General features: G+C 39.2%; 1 protein-coding gene across 1 annotated transcript; it reads left to right on the forward strand.

Moving 5' to 3' along the window:
- The first annotated feature begins 890 nt into the window (after window positions 1-890).
- parvg (parvin, gamma) lies at window positions 891-24,989 on the forward strand. Its single transcript, XM_048607835.1, has 10 exons — window positions 891-983; window positions 3,977-4,041; window positions 6,435-6,537; window positions 7,434-7,577; window positions 10,044-10,159; window positions 13,187-13,242; window positions 14,873-14,925; window positions 16,216-16,277; window positions 21,419-21,487; window positions 24,816-24,989. Exons 1-10 carry the CDS (start codon window positions 908-910, stop codon window positions 24,987-24,989), a joined length of 918 nt encoding a protein of 305 aa, XP_048463792.1. The 5' UTR covers window positions 891-907.
- Window positions 24,990-25,000: the final 11 nt, after the last annotated feature.

Here is a 25,000-nt window from a genome sequence, read left to right on the forward strand (position 1 = left end):
AGTGGGCAATCAACTCCCTCGTGAGGGCCTTGTTCTGCCTGTGTCACAATTGCTTGCTCTGTGGGGAAGATGATTAACCCAGCTCCTTACACTGCACAGGTTAACGATGGGCAGGTATTGGGGGTGGGGGTGGTATCTTTTTAGGGTTCCCTATGCCCATTGAGCTACTGCCAACTCCCCAAAATGGTACAGGCCTTGTCTCAATCATCCCCCCAAACTCCCCTTGGTCTCCTAGCTGTGTCTGCTCAAAGTGTCACTTAAGTCTGCCATCCATTTTTTTCTTCTTCTCGATTGCTTCCAGTCCCAACAGTGACCTCTACTCTCTTCTGATGTTAGTGGAACTTCAGACCTGCCAGACGATCAGATTGGTTTAACTTGAGACTTCCTGTCTTTGAGGGGCACAAGTCCCTTTGTGAGTTTGTTAAGGCCATTCCTGGAATATTATCCCTGCAGGGTAGCTGGGTTTCTGGTCAGTAAAGTGCCCATGGACTTTTGGGAAGGATGTGAGGATGGTAATCCACTCTTTTTGTAAGATCCACCCCATGGAGTATTTTCAGCATTTTTGTTTTTACAAACTATAAACTCATCAACAAAGAAAGGGGTTAAGGTGAAAGTCAGTCGAAAAAATGTTACCAAATTATTTGTGCAACGTAATTGTGAAAAGTCCCACAAATGTCAGCTGAATACAATAGGCTGTAGGATTTGTGATACCTGATGGTGTTATCTGTGTTGAACTAGGTTGCACATTAGTTATACTGATGGCTATCTGAGTAAAGCAGGTATTTGGTAATGTCTGATGATTTGAGCTCTATTCATTTCAAACCATTAATCTTGTAGATAATCTTTTATAGAGACATGTTTTGTAGAGACAATTACATATTTGTATCTACAGGAGAAGCAAAGTGAAATGGACTCATCTATTCCTAATCTTGTCACTGCGTATGAAGAATTTAAACCATCACCAGAAATTGACATTGCTCCAGGTTTGTGCTGATATTGCTTTTTAAAAAATGATTTTTCTTCTAAATTTTCTCTTGGCATCTCTACACAACATGTCTTTCTGTTGAGAGAGTGGAAGGTTTCAAAATACTCCAGTGCTATTTCCTGATCATATGGCAGGAAAAACAATTCAAGTAGAAAAGTTTGATGTCCCAGCACTGTTCGGGAGTTAAAAAGCATAATAAAGAAGTAGAGAGGGATTATGAGAGAAGACTGGCAACCAACATAAAGAAAATCCCAAAGTTTTCTATTGGCACATCAATAGTAAAAGGGTGATGAAAGGAGGTTTAGTGATTTAAGGACCAAAAAGGGGATTTACACATTGAAATAGGAGGCACAGTTGAGTTAGTAAATGAGATAATAAAGTGTAGAGCTGGGTGAACACAGCAGGCCAAGCAGCATCAGAGGAGCAGGAAGGCTGACGTTTCAGGCCTAGACCCTTCTGATGCTGCTTGGCCTGCTGTGTTCATCCAGCTCTACACCTTGTTATCTCAGATTGTCCAGCATCTGCAGTTCCTGCTATCTCTGAGTTAGTAAATGTATGTTTTGTATCTGTCTTTAACAAGAGGGCAGCATGGTGGCTCAATAGTTAGCACTGCTGCCTCACAGTGCCAATACCACCCTCGGCGACTGTCAGTGTGGAGTTTCCACATTCTCCCCGTGTCTGCGTGGGTTTTCTCATGATGCTGTGGTTTCCTCTCACAGTCCAAAGATGTGTGCAGGTTAGGTGGATTGGCCATGGGAAATTGCCAATAGTGTCCAGTGATGTGTAGGTTAGGTGGTCTAGCCATGGAAAGTACAGGATTACAGGGATAGGGTAGAGAGGTGAGTCTGGGTGGGATGCTTTTGGAAAATTGGTGTAGACTTGTTGGGCCGAATGGCCTGTTTCCACAATGTAGGGATTCTGTTCTATAAGAAAGTAATGCTATCCAGGCAATGTTGAGAGAGGTGGAATCTGTCACTGAAATTGATAAGAAGGAAATGTTGGACAGGCTATTGATACTTAAAATTGACAGGGCAATGGGACCAGTTGAAATGCATCCAACAACATTGAAGTAAGATAGGATGAAAACTGTCAGGGCACTGACCATTATCTTTTCGACCTCCCTCGACTCAGGGCAGGCGCCAAAGGACTGCATAATAGAAGACACTATGCTCTAGTTCAAAAAAGGTTGTAAGGATATGGCTAGCAATTACAAACCAATCAGTTTAACCTCAGTAAGAAACTTCAGGAAACAATTATTGGGACAGAGTTAGTGGCCACATCTAAAACAAAAGAGTTTTAGGAAGAGACAGAATGGAGAAAGAGGGAATTGTGTTTGACTAACGTGGAGTTTTTTTGAAGGGGTAATGAAAGGGCCGATGAGGGAAATTCTGTTGATGTGGTGAACGTGAACTTTGGAACAGTATTTGATACAGTGCCACACAAAACTCTTGTGAAAAATGCTGTATAGCTCATGAATAAAAGGGACAGTAGCAAAGTGGATAAAAGATTGGCTGGGTATTTGGGAACAAAATAGTGACCAATGGATATTTTTTGGGCTAGAGGTAGGTTTGTACTGGAGATCCCTTGGGATCAGAATTGGAATCCTTTCTTTTCATGATGTATTATTGAGATCTTGGTGTGCAGGGGAAATTTCAAAGCTTTTGCATAATATGAAACTGGAAAATGTTTTAAACTGTAAGGAGGTCAGTTTAGACTTTGTAAAGGAGATTGACAAGTTGGTGGAGTGGGCAACTGGATGACAGATGAAGTTTAATACAAAGAAATGTGAGGTAATGTATTTTGGTGAAGGAACATGGGCAGACAATGCAAAACTGGTGGTAAAGTATCTGTGGAGTGCAGGAGTAGTGAGATCTGAGTGTGCACAGATCACTGAAGATGGTAGAACAGGTGGAGAGAGCAGTTGTTAAAGCATATTGTACCCTGAGCTTTATTCACAGGGGCACTGAAAACAAGAACAAGGAGGCTATGATGACCTTATACTAGTTAAATTTCAGATGGAGTATTGTGTACAGTTCTGAATGCCACACTACAGCAAGGATGTGAATGCTTTAGAGAGATTCTAAAGGGATTTTGAGAATAGTTCTCAGGACGAGAAACCTCAGTATGAGGATAGATTGGAGAGGTTAGGGACTGCTCTCCTTGGAGAGAAAAGGCTAAGACAAAATCTAATGAAGGTTTTCAAAATCATTAGAGGTCTGGATAGAGCAAACAGTAAATGAAAAAAACTGCTCCTCTTTATAAGATGAGTGACAATGAGAGCGTACAGGCTTAAAATGATTTGCAAATGTGATGTGAGAAAAATGTTTTCACACAACATGGTCAGATTTGGAAAACTGCCTGGAGTGAGGTTCAATTGAGGCATTCAAGAGGGCATTGAATGATTATTTGAATAGCAATACTATGAAAGGGTATGGGGAAAAGGCAGGACAATGACACTACGTAATGATCTTTGTGGGAGAACCAATCTAGACATCATCCGATGTCCAATACCAATGAGCTGAATGGTCGTCTTCTGTCCAGTAGCAACTCTGTGACTCTGTGTAATGTCTTAATGTTGTATCTAATCTTTTAAATGTTAATTTTCCTTCCTGCTTCAGTTTCTGCAGATGATGGTCTGTATTGTTCCAAAGCTCCCATCTTTAAAAGGGCTTCCAGATAGTCTGCACCCATGTGCCTGGGGGTTTCACCCAGTGAATTTCCCCATTGCCCTGTTGTTACAGCCTAGTCAGCTCCAGAAACAGCTGTTTGTAAACTGCAGATTTAATCCTACATCTGATTGTACTGTACATACGTGCTGCTAAAGTCAAAGCCTAAAATAACCCGTATAATTAATGCTGAAGTTGGCCCTTGCATGTAATGACTTGTCATTTGCAAACAGTTCCTGATTATATTTACTCAATAGAATATGCTGAGAAGAAATGTTAATTATTGATCTACTGTTGGTTTAGATATCCCTTTTTGTTTTTACAGGTGAAAGAAGAAAATTTATACAGCCAAATTCACTAAAGAATCCTAAATTCGACAAATTAATGATGGTAAAAACTTCACCTGCCTTCTGTCTTTATCGTGACCACTAACAGTATAGATTGAGATGAAGGTAGAGACCTTGATCTGTCTGAGGAAAAGGTCACATTTCTATTGATTTTACTTCTACATCCCGAGCACTTTGGAATTTAGTGACACTTAATTGTCCACTTGCCCTTTTGAAATCTCAGTGGTCCATTGTATGTCTGAACATTGAAGTAATGACCAGCTTCAGGATAGTAGTCTTTAGATATATTTTTAGAAGAACTTTTTGTGGCATTTGTAACTTTAAAAATAAAACGTTAAATTGTTTGAAAAAGCCCCATGTAAGAAGTTAATGTGCAAAATCAAAGCACATGGAATTGATAAAATACCAGCATAGATAGAGAATTGGTTAGCAGACAGAAAAGACAGGAGAAATAAATGTCTCTTTTTTGGAGTGAAAGACAATGATAAGTGAGGTACCGTAGGGATTAGTACTTGGGCCCTAGTTCTTTACAATGTACATTAATGATTTAGATAAGGGAATGTCCACTTTGCTAACAACAGGGAGTGAGAGTAGTCAGGAGGATGTAAAGAGGCTTCAGAGCGATTTAGACAAGTAGAGTGGGTGGACAAATGCAAGGCATTTGCCTTAAAATGTGGATAAATATGAAGCTGTCCACTTCAAACAGAAAAGAAGAATGGCAGAGTATTACTTAAATGGTGATAGATTGGGGACTGTTGATGCATAAAGGAACCTGGGTATTCTTGTCACTGGAAGCAAGCATGTATGTGTTGCAAGAAGTTAGAAAGATAAATGGTATGTTGGTCTTCATTGCATAAAAAGGCTTCAATTACAGGAGAAAGGAAATCTTATCGTAGCTGTAGAAAGCCTTAGTGGGGCCACACCCTGGCGTATTGTGTGCAGCTTTGGTCTCATTGTGGAGAAAAGTCTATACTTGCCATAGAGGGAGTTCAATAAATGTTCACTAGACTGATTCCTGGGTTAGCAGGTTTGCGCAGTGAGGAGAGGTCAATTGAGCTTTTATTCGCCGGACTTTAGGAGAATAAGAGGAAATCGCATTGAAACATGTAAAATTCTGACAGGGATAGACAGAGTGGATCGAGGATGATGTTTCTCTTGGTCAGAGGATCCAGAATAAGGGAGTTAGGGTCCCAAGGTATGATGTACCCCATTTCGACTAAGATCAGGAAAAATTTCTTCCCTCTTGGAGTGGTGAACCTATGTAATTCTCAATCGCATAGAGGCAGGTCACTGAATATGTTCAAGGAATAAACAGATTTCTACATGTTATAGATGTCAAAGTATATGGAGAGAGTGTGGGGGTATGGCAATGAGACACAGGATCAGCTAGGATTATGTTGAATGGTGGAGTGAGATCAATGGGCTGAGTGGCTTACTCCTGCTACTATTTTCTGTGTTTCTATTTCATTCTGGTTTCCACGCATATACATCAATGCGCTCAATTTCAAATTACTCCATTCCTCTGCTCCTAACCCTACAGATTTTTGTAGTCCAGCTAATTTGCAGTTATCTTTGGGTGTCGCTTCACTCTTTTAGTTCAATCCTTATCCATACCTCAAGTAATCCCCTTCTCTCCTACAATCTGATTTTCAACCTATGTGTCTACACCTCTTTCCTCAGTCTGACATTGGTGGATTTGGGCAGAGTAGATGGAGTGAAACTGTTCCCATTGGCAGAATGGTTGAAATGGGAAAGCATCCTACACCGTGAGTGAAATGTACTGCCCGAGACTCCCATTGAGGCAGAAGTCATGGCTTTCAAAAGAGCATTTGATAATAATCTGTAGAGGAAAAGATTGAAGGGCTACAGGAAAAAAACCAGGGGAGTGGCATCAGGAAAGTTGCTCTTGCAAAGAGCTGGCACACAAAAAGACTGGCTAAATAGCTTCCCTCTAGTTGTATGGTCAATTATTCGATGACTCCCCAGTTTGAAGTCTTTTTGTGTTTAAACATATTTATTATTCTTCAACCATCTGGTTGAGATTTACTTGTTGATTGCTACTGTGCAGCAGATTTTGACTCCAAATTACAAGGAGAATGCACAGCAGGAAAGCTAGGATACTATCTGGTATGAGGAATTAGAAATGTGAAAATATTTTGAGTATTTTGTATGGACAGATAGCATAGCGTTTGCTTTGGAATTACACCTTTTAAAGCAGCTAGTTAACATAGAGAAAGCTTTTTCATTATATATGTTAAATGTATAATGGAAAATTTGACAACAGGAAATATTGTTTGCAGGTGGGAACTTCATGCAAATGTTAGCTTTTTACTAATTTTTTGTTATGCCATTAGATATTGTGTATTTTAATTTAAAATGTAATTTGGAATTTATTTACTTATGAACTGCTGAACCAGCTCTTATGCCTCTTCTCAGTTTCTCATTGACTGGATCAATGCTACGCTGAAGCAGGATCATATTGTTGTCCAATCACTGGAGGAAGACCTATATGATGGATTAGTGCTGCACCATCTGCTAGGTAAGCATGTTGAGACCCAGTGTGCTTCAGTTCTGTTCCTCTGTATGGTATTTTGTTTCTCTGCCACAAACATTGTCTGGTGTAGAGAAAATGCATGTGGTCAAATTGAAAACTGCCTTTAGAAAATATTTTGGATTACTTCGTGAATCCGCGTTTTTAAACAGGGCAACAATTGAGATGAAAGTAAGGTAACAATTGAGGGATCTTGATCATAATATTGTTTTAATGCAAGGATGCCAAAGGGTCAAAGTTAAAGGTGCTGGACTCTAAGATTTCTCTTTAAGTGTGAATAAGTGAAGGATAACTGAGGACAGGTTGAACAGGAGCGTGTTAAGAAAAGACTCCAGCTCCATATTGTCTATCTTAAAATGTACTTAAAATTGATGAGCACTTCCCAACCTTCAAATTTATTTGGCAATAGCAATTCAGTCGTGATTCACCTGAGCGCATGCTCACCTAATGGCCAGGTTTGTAGCTGTAAACATTAGAAATTAGGAAGTCAGCCTGAAAACAAGCATGCAAGACTGCAAGGCAAGTGTTTCTTATAGCCATAGAAAGACACAGCAATAGCGCGTCTGCAGAAATCTGTACCTTAGGGTCAATAATTCAATATACCTGCCTTTATAAAATAACATTTTCTAACTTATCATGAACAGTACATTAGTATTTTGATAATATTATTTCAGTCATTGTATGCATAAGTGTGTCTCTCAAACACACAGACTCACGCCTACACACACAGACACAAGCGCTGAAAACCACTGTGTTAACTCATGTCCTGGTCTGAAACAGATGCTAATATAATTCAGGCCTCTTCTCCTTGCCTATATGTATCTGCACTGTTGAGAGTTCAATTTCAATCAGAAGTTTTTATTTTCCCTGTATCTCTCCTTAAGCACATTTAGGAAATATCAAGCTGGATGTGGAGGAAATTGCATTGTCTGCCAATGCACAGAAACAGAAACTGCGTGTTATATTGGATACCATAAACCAACTTCTACAAATTACAGATGATGACAATCCGAACTGGAGTACTGAATGTAAGTATCCAGTAGCATACAGGTGAACTTTACAGTCTAGATACATTCTGTTTCATATTAAAATATACTATTGTAAAGTCAGTTGGTAAACTATGTACCTCAACACAGTAACTGGTTTTTGGCTCAGTGCTGAAAAAACATTCTGAAGCTCTAAAGGATTGAGTCGGATTTTTGAGGGCTAGTGGTCTCAAAGCTGCTGGGTGGAGGACTGGTAAGGAATTGTGTTGAGGAATAAAGACCTGGCAGAAGTGAGCGTGAGGGCTGGAGACATAAGAGGTTGCAAGGTAGTTAATGGAGGAGGTGACTGAAAGAGCATGCAGTAAGTCAGCAGAAGGATTAGAGGATAAAATGAGAGTGAAAATGTATTTTGTGACCATTAATCAAAGGTCAGAAGGACACCTAACTTCACTGTCAGTAAATGTATGTGATGTAGGGTGTGGGTTGGAGGGTGAGTCTTGTTGTTTATAAGATTCTAATAGATTTTTGCAACTGCAGATTTCAGGATCTTGTGATTGTGTCCCACATACGTATTTCAACAACTTTTTCTGTTTTTATCTCTCCTCTGAATGACCGTTTTCACTTGAATTTCCCTATTATTGGAAACAACATATGGGGTGTTAAAACAGGTCACTGGAGTTTAAGATTAGTCATGGCTAGTTACTTTGTATGTGAGCTTGGCGATTGATGACACAATTGGGCATGTAAATGAGGTCCCTTCAAAAGCATTGATGCTAAGAAGCACTTCATGACTTTGTGCTGTGTGTAGGTGTTCCATTCAGTTTTCTCAGTTGCACTATTTAAGTACAGATGGTCAGACAGCAAGATGTTGCCATTCTCTACTGGAAATGACAATTGTATTTGGGTGATTAAGAATTACATGTAAATGATAATCCGTGTATGACCACTATGGAGAGCAACTGACAATTATTTATTATTTCCTTTTTCAGTGTACCTTCAAATAGAGTTTGAACTACAATGAGAAGCTCTTCACTCACAGTGTCTAGCTTAGTTTAATTAAATTTTGTTAATGCTTGTTAAGTCTTAAGCCGGAGCAACGTTCTGTATTTTATCTTGGTGCTAATCAGCAATGAGGCAATCTCTATTTAAGACTCAGACATAGCATTACAAAATATCTTTATTTAAAGAAAAATAAGGAGGCGTGTTATAATTTCACATATCAAGGAGGATAGTTAAATATGTGATTTAGTGTTTCAGGTTATGTACTGGTTCTTATCTATTAATGTAATGTTGTGTTCATTGTGAGTGTCACCATAAGGTGAACAGGCACATTCGGGACACAGTGCTGCAATGTGATGTTACTACCCAACAAAAGAACATCAACAGCTGCTACTGCCACAAAGGTGACACTTCCCAAATATCTCACTGACTGTCTTGGGCACAGGGGCAAACAAATCCTGAAACCTGTCACGGCCAGCTGATTTCACCTGGTGTTCAGAGTAATTACTCCATTTATGTGAATCAATGAGTTGTTTGGTTTGGGGCTGGAATCTACATTTTGAGGAAAGGAGAATTTTCATGACAGTTCACAGCCTGTGCAAGGAACGACAGCAACGCATCAGACTGTCTGAGAAATGACAATTCGTCCCCTATATTTAATGAAAGAAGGGAGCACCACATTCCTGAGAGAAGATTCCGTTCAGCTCTCCCTCAGAAACTTAGAGCCATGCTTCTATTCTGACAGTTCTTTCATACTGTCAGAGGAAGGCAAACCACAGCCTTGGGGGAAGGCGATTGTATGTGCTCTGGGGGTGAACTATTTGGAAGTATGTAAGTATGGAGTCTGTTTAATGGCTACTTGGGGGTTGTGCTATGTATTTAATAGTCTAACTTTACCTAATGAGCTATTTTACTTAATTTTGTCAGAACCTTCCGAACTTTCTGATTTAATGGCACCTGACAGAAGGTTCCAGTTGTAGGAGACTTGCTCAGAGGTCAATTTAATTTTCTGGGCAATTTCTTCGGAGTCTGCTACAATGGAGACTCGACAGAAAAATTGAAACACATCTGGCTCACGGAGTAATGGGGAAGAACTCTGCAAATATCGAGCTTCTTGTCTTAACCATACAGCTATGTGTAGTTGTGCAGTGGAAGGCAAGTACTTGTCTACAGGACGAACAGCTTAACAAATCTGTTGGACCAATAATTATATTTTAATAGGACCCTTTGACCTAATGGCATTCCCATACGTTGTTTCCACAAACAGTTATAAAAATGGGGCTGACAGTAATATCCAATCAGTCAAAATCCCACTGATGAGTGAGGCAAGATCGGGGGCTCATGTTAAGGGTTAGAAGAATGAAAGTAAATATTTATTGCACCTCACGTAGTCCCAACTCTTCAAATGCTCAGAATACTGATGTGGAAATCCTGTCTACTTGCTCTGTGCATCTCAAGTCAAAACTATTGTTTGGTCCATTGTCAGCTGTTGTTTCCTTTCGCTTTCAGTAATCTACAAAAAGGACTTAGTCTCCACATTACATCTCTTGATCGCCATTGCAAAACACTTCAATCCTGACATTGACCTTCCGAAAAATGTGTGCGTGGAAACGTTAACCCTTGAGGTAACTATGGAAACCAAAGAAGGAGATGATTACTTATTCTGACATGATTTCAAGTTTGTTTTAACAATAATTCTTTTGCAATGTCAGTACAGCAAGGAATCTATTCAGCCTGATTGTAGGTCTTGAGTAAAATCAAAGCATGATTACACACAATGAGTGATGAATACTAACCCAATCTTAGTCCTGGTGTCTGGGTTCTTTTGTGTAGTATATGAAGGTGTCAAATCACTTTCTTTCTCTTAATTAAAAAAAAGTTGGCTTGTTAACATAAGCATAATCTTTTCATAGTAACAGTGTGACTTAGTCAACTGAGAGTAGCCAGAGGAGAAACGTGGGAGAATCTTGCCTGTTTTACTCCTCACATACTTTGTGTCTTTCCTCTCCTGATGAGGAAGGAGAGTATAGTGTGCTGTTGATTCCCCAGGTTGACTTCATTTTGAAAATAATCATTTTGAGGGTTATCTGTAGATTCCTGAGCTGTAGCCATATACGTCTGAGGGTGAAGAATTAATTTTTACCTGGTCTACTCCATGCATCAAAAATGTGATGCATGTTGTATTGATTCATTTAAAATAATGAGAACCATGGAATACAGAATGACTGATCACTAAAGCACATGCCTGCTACAAAACCAAATGCAATTTTATTTACCTTGAACTCTATCTAAACCTGTCACCTACTGATGGGAGGTTTGCAAACTTCCTCCTTGTCTTCCAAAATTAAGAAATAAGACAGAATTCCTTAACCTCATTTAAAAAGTAAAATTTCCCAGCAGTTTAACAACCATCAGATTCCACACAGCATTTAGTCACCGAAGGAAACAGAGTTTGATAATTTAGCATTCATCCAGTTATTTAAAGAGATAGGCAAAGAAGGTCCGGGACACTATTTCCAAAGGCAACAAGGCAGCAAACTGAGAAAGTACAAATAAATAAATCTACAATAAAGGACAAATTCAGGTCAGCTGTTAAATGACTGAGTGAGTGATTAGTAGCTAGCACAGGTTGCCAGAAAGGGTGGCTGTAGACATACTTCATAAACTGCGACATGCTGTAGTAGGAAAGCAGTAGAATTGGCTGAAGGGGCCCTTATCAGAACTCATCGTGTGAGCTCCGTCTGTTCTGTTCACCACAGCCACTTTCGTGACTTCTGTTTGTCACAGGAAAAATGAGCAGCATTGTCCAACAGCACAGGTGAATTTCCTTTGAACCTGTGTCATAAAATCAAAATGCAACTTGGTCATCATTGTAATTATAGACAGATGGAAACACTGGTCAAATCTCATGTATCAAAATCAGAAGTTGATTTATTGAATTGCCACAAACCAGAGGTCCTATTGATTATACACAAAAACATTGCTATCCAACATTGCTGGGTGTTCCCATGTTGTTTTTCAGGTACTGCCCTCAATTGTGAAATATTTGGTAAAGTGTAGTTACGATCTGTCAGTTGAATATTTGCTTTACAAAAAGCTATAAATCTGTAGCATTTGAAGCCATTTACTCCTTATAACTTTGTACTGCCAATTATTTCTTTCAAAACATTGTAATAAAGCCTTGGTTGACATCAATGCAAAACAGGCACAACAGAATTTGCTGAGCAGGAAATGACCAAAAGCACTTCTGGCTGGTGTCAACTTTTTCTGCTTCTGAAGAAGTGTAAATTAAACAGAAGTAAGCAAAGCTATTATTACCATGGCACATTGCTGACGGATAAAATTGACTAACTCACCACAGCCTGAACCAAAGGCAATGAAACTCACTTCCCTTTTGTCCATTTAATCTTACCAGTCTGTCAAATTGAATTGCTGCTAAAGACCTACTATAATGTGGAGGCGCTGGTGTTGGACTCGAAAAGCCATCCTTTTAAGGGACTTTTGCTTTCAGGAAACTGGTTTGCTTTATCTTGCCAAACAGCAACTTCTGCTTATTCTCAAGAATAGTGCAGTGCACTAAATAAAACACTACTCTACAGTGTGATCACAGTTTTTGACTTCCGTATAAAACAACGCTGGCAAAAGAACACTGTCCTGTTAGAACAGTTTATAAAATAAGTGAAATACCAGTAATGTTTCTTTTGTAAAGAAAAGAGCAGTTACATACACCAGCGAATTCAGTGGTCTGAATCCAGCTGTGGGCATTGCTTGGGGGAAAAAAAACTTGAAATAAAGCATTTAATTTATGATATTTTAAGTATCACTTGTTTGAATTGTGTTTAATTGTTACATTCGTGGCTTTGTGTGATAGGATTTAAATTGGATTTTTAAACAGGAAGCTAGAGTTGATTTGGAGATAGAGAAATAGTGAACAGACTCAAAAATCCTATCCTGCAAAGCAGAAATTTCTGCTCGTTGAATTATCATGGCCCCATGTAAAAGGGAGTTTATGTTGTAAAGGTGATTTTAAAGCAAGTTCTTTTGAACATTCTAAGAGAAACCTTTTGTTTAGAGGTGTGTTTTAATTTGTATTCATCAAGAAGAGGCACGTTGCTTTGAGGGAATATTTATCACTTTTTAAACTGGTGTCAGCTCAGGATTGGGTTTAGAAATTATGTGAAATATGAGGCTTCACCCTTCCCAATCCATTAATGCTGTTCAGCCTAAAAGAGAATACCTTACTACATCAACCTGATGTTTCCATTTTCCAACCTAACTACATGACTGAGCAAATCAGTCAAGAATGGGAGGAGATTTTCAGAATGGGCTAGATTTTATCTGTGTTCCAGTAGTGAATGAGCTGTATGCTAATGTTTGCAGAAGATTCAGGTGAAGCAATCACTTTAAAAATTAATTTCCACAAGGCTGAGCTGTGGAATAGATGGACTGGAAAAGAGTTTTCAGCTCTATAGTTCAGTTTGTTTGTTCCAGTCATTGGAGTCCTACAAAGATTATTGAAAAATTAATATTTCAAAGAATTCTGTAGCAGTACTTATTCACTCAGAATTATGTTACTTTTTCCGTAGAGGGAAACCTCTTATGTATACATTTGCATATCCTAAATGAAAAGTTAATTATTGTCTTTTTGCCAGATTGACAAAGCAGGAGTAAAGACGGTAAAACAGTTGGAATATTTGACAGGTGAAAGGTAGGATATCAGTATCTGTTCAATTTTATTTCACTTTAAGTGTCATTCAAACTCTTGTGTATACCCTGAAAATTTCAAATATTAACTTGCATATGGTTATGAAATGTGTTGAGACTCAGATATGATGCAGGGATGGTGTCCCAGTACTTTAATGCTCTTTCTTTGCAACTGCTGTCTGATTTACTGAGTAAATGCAATTCCTCCTGTTGTTTTAATTCTTGTATTAGTTCTTAGACTTATTTTCCTGTGTCTGTTGGATTAAATAGTTTCTTCCAAATGAGTCATGGCTCGTAAACATCTCGGGTGGATGTGACTTATGACAGCCTTCATCACAGTTTGCGAATTGATTCAAGTTTTACAATGAGCTAGATGGCTCAGTGGATCATTGTGCTACTTTTTCATGAGGGACCTGGTTTTGAATCTGGATTAAATGGTGGGCTGAAGGATTGCTCAGTTCATTGGTGTTAGTGATGCTCAACACTAACAGGAATTTGATTAGTCACAGTTCATCTGCTTGTATACATTATCCACAACTTAAAAAAAACTGCTTAATTTCATTCAATTTAGACAATGTTGCACCTAGAGCTAATAGGAGCTCCTGATGTGGAAAATAAAAAAGTGTTCCAGTGGATGATTGAGTTCTGAACTTGGGGCTGAGCCTAAATGAACAATTATAGGTTATTAAGGTAAATGGGAATGTGAAAAATGGACAGATCAGCTATGATTTATTTTATTGAATGGCAGAGCAGATTTAAAGAGCTGAATTGCCTACACCTGCTCCCAATTCTTGCGTTTGTTTATGAACTTGGGGTTGAGCCTGAGTGGCTCAGGCTTTGCTCCGATTTGAAACTTGTTTCCCCTGAACTGAAGTTTCGAGATGGGACAGCATGGTGTCTCGGTGGTTAACACTGCTGCCTCACAGCACCAGGGACCCGGGTTTGATTCCACCTGTCTATGGTGACTCTCTGTGTAGAGTTTGCACATTCTCCCTGTGTCTGCATGGGTTTCCTTCGGGTGTTTCAGTTTCCTCCAACAGTCCAGAGATGTGCAGGCTGGGTGGATTGGCCGTGCTAAGTTGCCCGTAGTGTTCAGGATGGTGCAGACTAGGTGAGTTAGCCATGGGAAATGTAGGGAAATAAAGTATGGGTGTGGGTCTGGGTGTAATGCTCTTCAGAGGGTCGGTGTGGACTTGATGGGCCGAATGACCTGCTTCCACACTGTAGGGATTCTGTGATTCTACTTTACGTACAGCACAGAAACAGACCCTTTAGTCCAAACAGTTCATGCCAACAAGATATCCTAAATTAAACCATTCCCATTAGCCAGCATTTGGCCCATATCCCTCTAAGCAACAGCATTTTAAATTACTGCAACCTGTCTAACAACAAAAATGGTGTTTTTTAAAATTATCATTTTCAAATGTTACATTTTGTTAAAAGGTTCTGGACTCATCTGTATTTTTGTTCACAATCTTCGGTTTTGAGACATGGCATTACTATGTCACGCATCCTCATAATAATTCTGAGCATGAAGCCTCCGTGTCAACTGATTTGCCCTTAGATTGTAAATGAGTTTCTGTTTACACAGGAAGACAGAATGAAGTGAATTGGTTTTGTTCATTTTTAAATAGTTACTTCATTTTTCTTTGGAATAGTGATGATACAGAGCAAGACCAAAATCCAGGTAAGATCCTTCCTGAGATAACTATCCACATTAACATGGTACATGATTGAAATCTAATTGAAGCCTTCAAACTATAGAATAAATTTCACAGAACTCAAGAACAGATGATAGCTCATAATTTGATTCCATAAAGTCTGTAATAAGTTTCTCTGCTTTGGTGTCTGTGTCATTGAAGATCTGTCCCTTTGATTCTCTTTCTCAGTGATCCTTGCTTTTGAATGAAATCTATGGACTGAATCTTTAAATCAGAAAGAATTGACAGTTATGTAAAAAATTCTAGAACATGCCTGTTTCCAACCTGGCTGTTATTTTGCATTATAAACCAGAGACCTTTAAATCAGTGTTAACCATTTCCATCAGCAAATTCCCTAATGTTTCCAGATTGCTGGTTTTTTTTAAAAAATAAACAAGGCTGAATTTTGACTACAACAAAACACAATTTTTCTGGCTGTCAGTGGATCCCAGATTGAATAAGCATGGTGATAGTGGTTATGTATGTATGAAAAGTTCACATTGAATGATATCAGAATTATAATGTGCACACTGGAAAGGAGGTAAATCTAGGCAAGTTCTTTATGTTATACTTAGAACAAAGAAGATTCACTACATTGAATGTTCACTCTTCAAAATGCATGCGGCAAAATTCAGTTTTCATATAAACTATTTGATATTGTTAGACTTAAAAAATCATAACATTCCATAATAGTCTAGTGACTTGCTACCTCAAATATATGTTTTACCAGTCAACATTTTGTAGTTGTTAAGCCAGAAATGTATTTTACAGCTTCAGTACTTTAACAGTATTTATAATTAGCAAAAATTAGATTACTTTGATCTGACTAAATCCCTCTTTATATTTCTTTTTTAAAAAAAGTTCTGTTTTTTTTTGTCATGATCACCTGAACGTGCCTGTAGCCATCATTAGCATCAAATCCGTCTTCCCTTAGTTAGTGCACTCTATAACACATTTAAGTGAAATATTGGGTAGTTTTGGAATTATTTTAGTTTTAGCTAGTTGTGTGCCTGTCCCCTGTGTTTGCCTTCCCTCCCCAATGTCATTTTTTGGTATTTGTATTTCAAATAGACTTAAATGACTTCTTTCAAGGTTAGGAGTTCTTGGTTTAAAGTAATAAGATTGGTGGCTTGCTATTTGGTCTATAACATGTCTAAATGAGCTGTATGGGAAATTGAATCTCGGTATTTTCAAATTAAAATCTCAAGAATTTTTTTCTCATGATAACAACTGCATGCTATACATTAATATTATTCTGATTTTTAATGTGTTTTTAGAAGCTGATGGCATTAATGACCTCTTTAAACTTGGGCCTGACAAAGTGAAAATAGTACAGCAGGTATTATATTTCCAGTCGAGTTGTATTTCTTCTCGTGTTGTTCTCCATTACTTTTATTTTTTTCAAATGCCCCTCCTCTTCCTTAAGACTTTTTACTAAACTCAGTGGCACAATGTAAATGCACATTGTTGTTGAGGTATAGTTCTATAGGTACCCAGCACCCTTTCAGTAACTCATCCAAGTTCTTCGTTGTACATAACTTCCGGTAATGAGCACTGATGGATTATTTAATCATCATCCTCTACCTCATCCCTGCCCTTGAATGATTACACCTCATGGTATAAGAGAGGGTAACATTTCTCACAGGTGGGCTCAGTCTACTCTTTGAAGTAGCTTGTCCCATAATGTCCTTGCTTTCACTGAGTTGATGTGTGAGGCTCCAAGTAGTTAACTTGAAACAACAGCTATATCCTATTAAATTGTTTTGATGAGCGGTCCAGACCAGATTGGGATAGTTTATTGGTCTCCTACACTTAGTGGATTAGGGATTTGTCTTTCTAGTAGACTAGGCTGTCCAATCAGTCGTGAAGGTTGTTCCATGTTGTATAACACCCTGAGCTCAACAAAACACAAAATATACAAAAAGTAATAGTAGAAGGTCAGTCATCTCAGCTCCAGGACATCTCTGTAGGAGTTCCTCAGGCTAGTGTTATTGGTCCAACCATCTTCAGCTGTTTCGTCAATAACAACTCCTCCATCATAAAGTCAGAAGTGAAGGTGTTTGCTGATGATTGCATGATGCTCAGCAGCATTCACAGCTTTTCAGATACTGAAGCACTTCATTTCCAAATACAGCAAGGCCTGGATAGTTTTGCCTTGGGCTGACAAGTAGCAAGTAACATTCACACCATACAACTGCCAAGTAGCGACCATCTACAACAAGAAAGAACGTGATTGCATCACTGAATCACCACTATCGACACCCTGAGGGGTATGGTTGACCAGAAACTGAACTGGGCTGGCCACATAAATACTGTAGCAGCAGGCGCAGGTCAGAGACTAGGAATCTTGCAATGAGTAACTCACCTCCTGATTCCCCAAAGCCTGTCTATCATCTACAAGGCCCAAGTCAGGAATGTGATGGAATACTCCCGACTTGCCTGGATGGGTGCAGCTCCAACAACACTCAAGAAACTTGACACTATCCAGGACAAAGCAGCCCACTTGATTGACACAACGTCCACAAACATTCTCTTCGTCCACCACCGACGCTCAGTAGCAACAGTTTGTACCATCTGCAAGATGTACTGCAGAAATTCACCAACGCACCTTGGACAGCACCTTTGAAATCCATGACCACTTCCATCTAGAAGGACAAGGGCAGCAAATACATGGGAACACCACCAGCTGCAAGTTCCCCTCCAAGCCACTCCCCATCCTGACTTGGAAATAAATCATTGTTCCTTTACTGGGTCAAAGTCCTGGAATTCCCTCCCTAATAGTGTTGTGGATGTACCTAAACTAAATGGACTGCAGTACTTCAAGAAGGCCACTTGCTACCACTTTCTCTAGGCCAACTAAAGTTCTCTGGCCCAGCCAGCAATGCCCATGTCCAATGAGTGAGCAAATAAAAAACCGCCCAGGTCACACACTGCATTCAGATCTATCTTGAGTCTTTTGGGTTCATCTACTGACTGAGATAGGTCAGAACAAGAGAATGAGGCTGAATATATGTAACTGTCTCTCTCTATAATCCAAAACAGGCACAGCTCATGTTCATCATTTGTCTATCATCTGTCCTCTATCATCTGATGTCACAATTCCTGTGGAGTCATGTGAACTGGAGCTTTGAAGCTGCCCAATAGCCACTAAGGTTAAAGGGCTGTTTATCAGTGAGAGGAAATAGAAGTGGAACCCAGTAGCTTCCTGAGCAATTAAGCAGTCGTTTCAGAATCCCACTGCTCACCTTTCTAGTATAAGAAAGGAGTAGAAAAGATGGCCTGGATGTTATTTGATTTACCTTTCTGACTAGCAGGCTGTAGCTGGAGTCAAATACAGTCATGAGCCAATCTTGAAAAGGAGAGTAAGGATGACACCATGGTCACCACTGACATGTGGAATGTGCGCATCCTCATGGTTAACATCACAACTGACAGGTCTGAGGGAAGAACTGCTCTTGGCATTAGAAAGTTGGCTCGATACAGTATCCAGATCATCACCCTTAGTGAGACTCATCCACCGCAGTGTGGGGGGTGAGCTGAAAGAAATCAGTGTGGGTGACACATTCCTTTTGGAGTGACTGCGGAAAAGAAGAATGCCACAAAGTTGGTGGATGCCTCTCTGTCAATAGGTCATCTGGTCAGTACAGGGGTCATTGGGAACAATGGGAGCTGGCAGTTGTAACATCAATGGTCTCTTCTTGCTGCAGATGGGTGCTGCGCATGAGATCTGAATCTCTGACACAGTCCTCCGCCTCTTTGTTAGCAATAATGTTTTGGGTGCAACACTGTTCTGTGTGTTAGCCACTTTATCGTTAACAAACTAAAGATCAAGATCTGTTCCCTTGTCATTCCCAAGGTTTGAATGTTCTGAAGTACCTCAGAACACAACGTGCAATGTAACAATAACCTGTTATCTGATGTACTTGACAACTTGGGCCTGAGAAGCAGTATGAAGAGAACTGATACTAGCCTGCTCCAGGAAAGTATTATCTCGAGCTCAGGCTTTCGGTCTCTGACCAGAGCCGGTCAGCAATGAATAAGTTCATTCTCTTAAGCTGTTATATATTGATGGTATAAGATAAATGCAAAAATTGCAAAAAGTGATGCAAGTTTGTCGACAAAACAGAAAGACTCTAAAGCAATTGCCCTCCCAGTCTGCTTGTCAGTGTGACACTTGGACTGTTTACCAGCATCACACCAAGAATGACCACCACTTCCATTGAGCTGCCTTCAGAAGTTTCTGAAGATCAGATGACAGGACAAAAAGTGCTCACCTGAGCTCACATGCACACCTTACTGAGACAGTCACAACTGAGTTGGCTGTGTCATGTAGCTGGAATGCCAGACACTCCCTCAGCAAAGTGAATCTTCTATCGAGAGCTTGAGTCTGAGGTGCATTATCGTGACAGTCAACGGAAGAACCTCAAAGACACTTTTAAGGCTTCACGTAAGAATTTTGATATTGACTGTGAGTCCAAGAGAAACTTGCCCACGATCACTGCCCCAGCTTACTCGAATAGAAAATGGTACAGCCACCTTCAAAAACAAATGCATATCAGAAGCAGGAAGGAGAGAAAATCCTGTGCAGGCAATTTGACTAAAACGCAAACATCTGCAGTGCCCATCCTATTTATAGTTGAACCTTCTGTGCACAGACTGGTTTTAACATGGGATTAGTAAAAAAGAGAGATTTGTCTCCTTAGACATGTACTTGGTGGGAAAATTGCACCATGGTCAACAACAGACATTTGGCTGAATTTTGTTGCTATCTCACCACTGTGGGGAGGAGAGAAGATATAAGCAGGAAATCCCATGTTTGATGTTCTCCTAAGAACAAGGCAAGCCCACTTAATAGGAAAAAGTATAAAAATATTGGGAATAAAATCTCCATGTATTGTAAATGGTGAACATCTCTGAATAAAAAATATTAGTCTGGATTTATTCATTTGAGCCTCACTTAACCCAATTTGTTAAGATCTTTTTGCCAATCAGCACACTTTGTTCTTTTCACAAATATATGCCTAGCTGTGAAAATTGCCTAGTAACTAGTTCAATGATGTATCAAAGATTTCTGCACCTCATCCAGTGTTGCCAATCAATGTGACAAGTGCTTTGTTTAAGTGCAAAAACTACCTCCTCAGGTACTAATATCTCTGCTCTTTCCAGCATCCACAGTTTTTTTTTAGTTCATTCTGATTCCTAATAAATAACCGAAGTTTATGTGTTACATAGATAAGAATATAAAATGATATAGGGAAAGAAAACAGCATGTTGTGGTAAATGGTTATTTTGCAGGACAGAGGGTGATAGTGGTGTTCTGTGAACCAGTGCTTTCTTTACTGCACAAAAATTAATATTGTGAAATAGAGTAACATTTTAAAAATTGCCAGTGATACCAAACTTGGAGAGATGGTAAGCAGTGAGGATGATGCCAATTCAATGCATTAGACATAGTTGGCCAGCAGAACAGGTAGACCATTGTTGGATGGAATATAGAAGCGTCGGGTTTTTGCAGAAAGGACATCCCATATTGATTGAATGACCCAGTTGAAAATGGGCGAAGGGATCTTGGGTGGGTGGTGGTGTCTGTGAACATAGATCTTTGAAGATGGCAGAACATATTGAGACTAATTAGCAAAGTGTATGGGATTTTAGGCTTCATAAACAGATGCGTTGAGTACAAAAGCAAAGAACTTGTGCAAAAGCTTCATGAAGCTTTTGGTTAAACTGCAAATCAAGTATTGTTACAGAGATAGTAGGAACTGCCGATGCTGGAGAATCTGAAATAACAAGGTGTAGAGCTGGATGAACCCTTGGTCTAGACCCAAAACATTAGCTTTCCTGCTCCTCTGATGCTGCCTGGCCTGCTATGTTCATCCAGCTCTACACCTTGTTAACTCAAGTATTGTGTCCAGTTCTAGCCACTGGACTTTGGAAATGTGAAGTTCTTTGAGAAGATGCAAAGGTGATCCATAAAAATGTTTCGAGCAATGGGGGATTTTAGCTTCAAGGTTAGGTTGGAGAAGCCGGAGTTGTTCTCCTAGGAACAAAGGAGGTATTTTTAATTTAATTTGTCAACATTATGACAGGTTTAGATAAGGTAGACTTAACATATGCTGCCCCATTAGCCAATGGTTTAGGATGAGGGGACACAAATTTAAGGTTTTGGGAAAGAACTGCAGAGGGATAGTGGGGAAAAAACCTCTTTAGATATTGAGTGGCAATGTGCTGTAACTCTTATAAGGATTGTGCAAGTGGAAAAAAATCAATTGTTTTAAAAGGAAATTGGCTGGCTACTTGGAAGTAAACTTTGAACTAACAGGCTGGAATGCGGGAATGGGACTTGACAGGATAGTGAAAAACCAACCTAGGCTTGATTGACAAAATAGTCTTTTTCAGTGTTCTAATGACTCTATGACTCTGCATATGACACTCTGACGTTGTGTTGACTCAAAGATAACCTGATTTTCTTTTTTTTAGGCAATGCTTCATTTCGCTAATAAACATCTGGGTGGTTTGGGTGTGGTTGTGAAGGACCTCACCACACAGGTCTGTATATTTTCTTTAAATATCCTGTGAAAGATATTTTACTTATTTACAGTCAAATGTATTGAAAATCGAAAGCTATAGATTACAATACATTCAATGTTAATGAGGACTGCTATTAGATGGCTTCCAGCAATGTACAAAGTGATTTCTCACAATTGGGTGAAAATGTTATTTACAGATATTCAGCAAGCCCAGTGAAGACCTGTGCTGTCGATAGCACTGCCTGTTTAGTTCCAGAGAATCGTGGGCAACTCAAGTGCATTCATTCTGATTCGTTTTCCTTCTGATTTCTAGCATCCACAGTTCTTTTGGTTGTTTAGTAACTCTAATTCCTTACCGGCGTTTTACCAGTCAAAGTGTAATCTCTGTGAGGAAAGTAACAAGTTCATTTCTGCAGATGTAACTATGCTTCGTCAAGTTTGCTCCATAAAGAAGCTCCAATTGATTTTCAAAGAAACTCATTAGCATTCACTTTTTTCAGATGTTCACCATTACAGCTCACCCACAACATCTATTTATGGAGTAATCTCCACTCGACAGGTTGAGCACAGCCTAAAAATTAAATTATGTGGGTAGCCTCCGTCACGGGAACATTGATCATATGTCAAAACTGGCATAGCATCACTGTAATGAGACCTGAGAATGTACAGCACTAACATTGCCAAGTTTAGATGAGATGGGTTGACAAAAAGGGAAGAAACTAAGATGCTTCAAACATAAACAAAATGTTAAAATAAAAACTGAAGCTCAAAGCAAACAAAGTGTGACACTTCAGTGAATTACTTTTCACCCCAAACCTTCCTTTGGGTAATTGTATTTTTGTTCCAGATATCAAAGGAAAACATGAAAAAGCATTTAAAAATTGAACCATTAACAAAATGAAAGTAAGAAAGAAATTGAGCAATTTCAATTTTTATAGTTCAGGCAATTCAGCTGGAATTTATTTCAGGCCCCTCATGAACCCCCTGTCCTGAACCTGCGTCTTCTCCTGGCATGCGTCAGTATTAACCCCAGTGGTTGACACATGCAGAGTGTATTTGCGGTGCACAGGTGTGTCACTGTTCAGATTCAGCTACTATTTGGATGGAATACTCAACAGTAAAACTGAAACACCATGTAGGTATTCACTCTAATAAATGACTGCAGCCAACTGCTGTGCCCAGGCAAGAGATCTGCAGAAATTGCCAAAGGGTTAATTGTCAGCAGCACTATTCTGATTGGACTCTGGTCTCCAGCAACACTGGGACAAAATGGTGTCTGAAATAAATTCCAGCTGAATTATTTGAACTATAAAAAATGAAATCTCTCAATTTCTTTCTTACTTTCCAGTTTAAAAAGAACTGCATTTATATGGCACTGCACATGACCTCTGCACTTCGCAAAGTATTTACAGCTAATGAAGAACTTTCTGAGGTATAGTTACTATAGTAGTGTAGCAAATGCAATAGCCAATTTACACACTGCAATCTACCTCAAGCAGTTTTGTGATGATGACAAAATAATTTTTAGTGACTTTGTTTGAAGGATAAATGTTGGCCAGGAGAGGAAGGAGATCTTCCTTCAGCTAGTGCCGTGAGATATTTTATGACCCCTTGAGAATACAGATGGAGCGTCAATTAATGTCTCATTCGAAAGATGTCATTTTGAACAGTATAGCTCTCCCTCTGTGTTATGCTGGCTTTTGTGCACTAACCTCGGGTGAAACTAGAACTTAATATTTCCTTACTCAGGTGAGCAAGTGAGCAAGCTTATGATAAAAATTCATCAAATACAGGAGATGTAGTCTTGAGAATTGAATCTTGAAATTCAATCTTGAGAATTATTGCTGAAATGTATTGAAAGTCTCACTTGTGAACATCATCGTCATATGTTGTCTTCTATTTGTGTGAAGTAACCCACAGGAACACTGATTCCAAGGGAATAAAGCTCTATTTAATGAGGAATTAAGCCATAAACTCTGATGAAATGCTGAGAGAACTACTTTAACTTGTATTGTGTAGGAATGCTCCAATGAATCTTGGTGTTGAGAGTTGAGGTTGGGAACAGCACATAGGTTGTTGGGTGAAGCCAGGTACAGGCTTGACTCTACATTCTTCTAGCTTAATGGCTCAATTCGCACACAACAGCAAGCGGCCTAGTGATTGGTTGAACCACCAGGTGGTTGAAAGCTCATGGGTTGTGAGCACCTGTAGACACAGAATCCATTTTGAATTAGTACCATCAGGGCTGGGGAGAACATTTAGAAAGTGAAAGCACAACAATGAAGACAGAATTGGTGAACCTGGAAGGAAACGTGGACATTACACCGTGATCACCTTTAGGATCTGTAACTATTAATATCATCCTCCACTGTGCTTCTAACCTGTCCACACAACAATGCTCATAAGATTTAAAACAAAAGGTATAGAATTGTAACAAATTGTTAAGATCATCTGGTGTGGAGTGATTGATTTCAACAAGTGAACACCCTGAATTTAATTTATTTTATTATTCCATTCTCTGATACATTGTTAGTAAGAGGGCTCTTCTAGTGCCGTGGCAATGTCCCTACCTCTGGACCAGGAGACCTGAGGTTCAGGTCCCACCTGCTCCAGATGTGTAACAACATCTCTGAACAAGTTGATTAGGAAATATCTATATACAAAGAACAGTACAGCACAGGAAAAGGCCGTTCAATCTACTAAGACCGCACTGACATATAATGCCTTTCTAAACGAAAAAACCCTTTGCCTCTACGTGGTTCATATCCCTCTATACCCTGTCTGTTCATATATCTGTCAAGATGCCTCTTAAACATTACTTCCACCACCACCTGTGGCTGTGCCTTCCAGGCACACTCTACTCTGTGTAAAAAAAGCAAATTACCTCTTACAGCTCCTTTAAAATTCCCCCTTTTACCTCAAACCCATGTCTACTAGTAATTGACATTTCTATCCTGTGGAAAAGACTCTGAGTATCCATTCTATCCATACCGACCATAATTTTGTAAACTTCTATCATGTCGTCCTCATCCTTCGACATTCAAGTGAAAACAAACCAAGTTTGTCCAATCTCTCCTCATTGCTTATACTCTCCCAATCTAGCAACAGCCTGGTAAACTATTTCTGCACCCTGCTCAGGGCCTTGAAATCCTCTTGGTAGTGAGGCAACCGGAACATTGTTAACAATATTGTACTTCAATCAGTATTAGAAAAAGACTCAAAAAGTGCCTATTTTTCTAGGAGAGGAACATTGTTGCATCTAAACAACAGTTAAATATTAATTGGAAATAGATGAATTAGTCCTCTGTCCTAACTAAAGTCTGTTCATTACTGTATTTATTTCCCAGTTTTCCAATGGGGTGATCCTGATTCTGTTAATTGGGCAGCTAGAAGGCTATTTCATTCACTTGAGCGAATATTTTTTAAATCCTTCAGATTATAACGAAAAGGTGAGTTTAAAAATGTTGCTGTTGTATATGTTTTGCTTTTGGTTTTTCTGCTTTCTCAAGCAGTTGTCATGATGCCATGCAAA

Source organism: Rhincodon typus, chromosome 18 (genome assembly GCF_021869965.1).
Source record: "Rhincodon typus isolate 14 chromosome 18, sRhiTyp1.1, whole genome shotgun sequence".
Taxonomy (NCBI): domain Eukaryota; kingdom Metazoa; phylum Chordata; class Chondrichthyes; order Orectolobiformes; family Rhincodontidae; genus Rhincodon; species Rhincodon typus.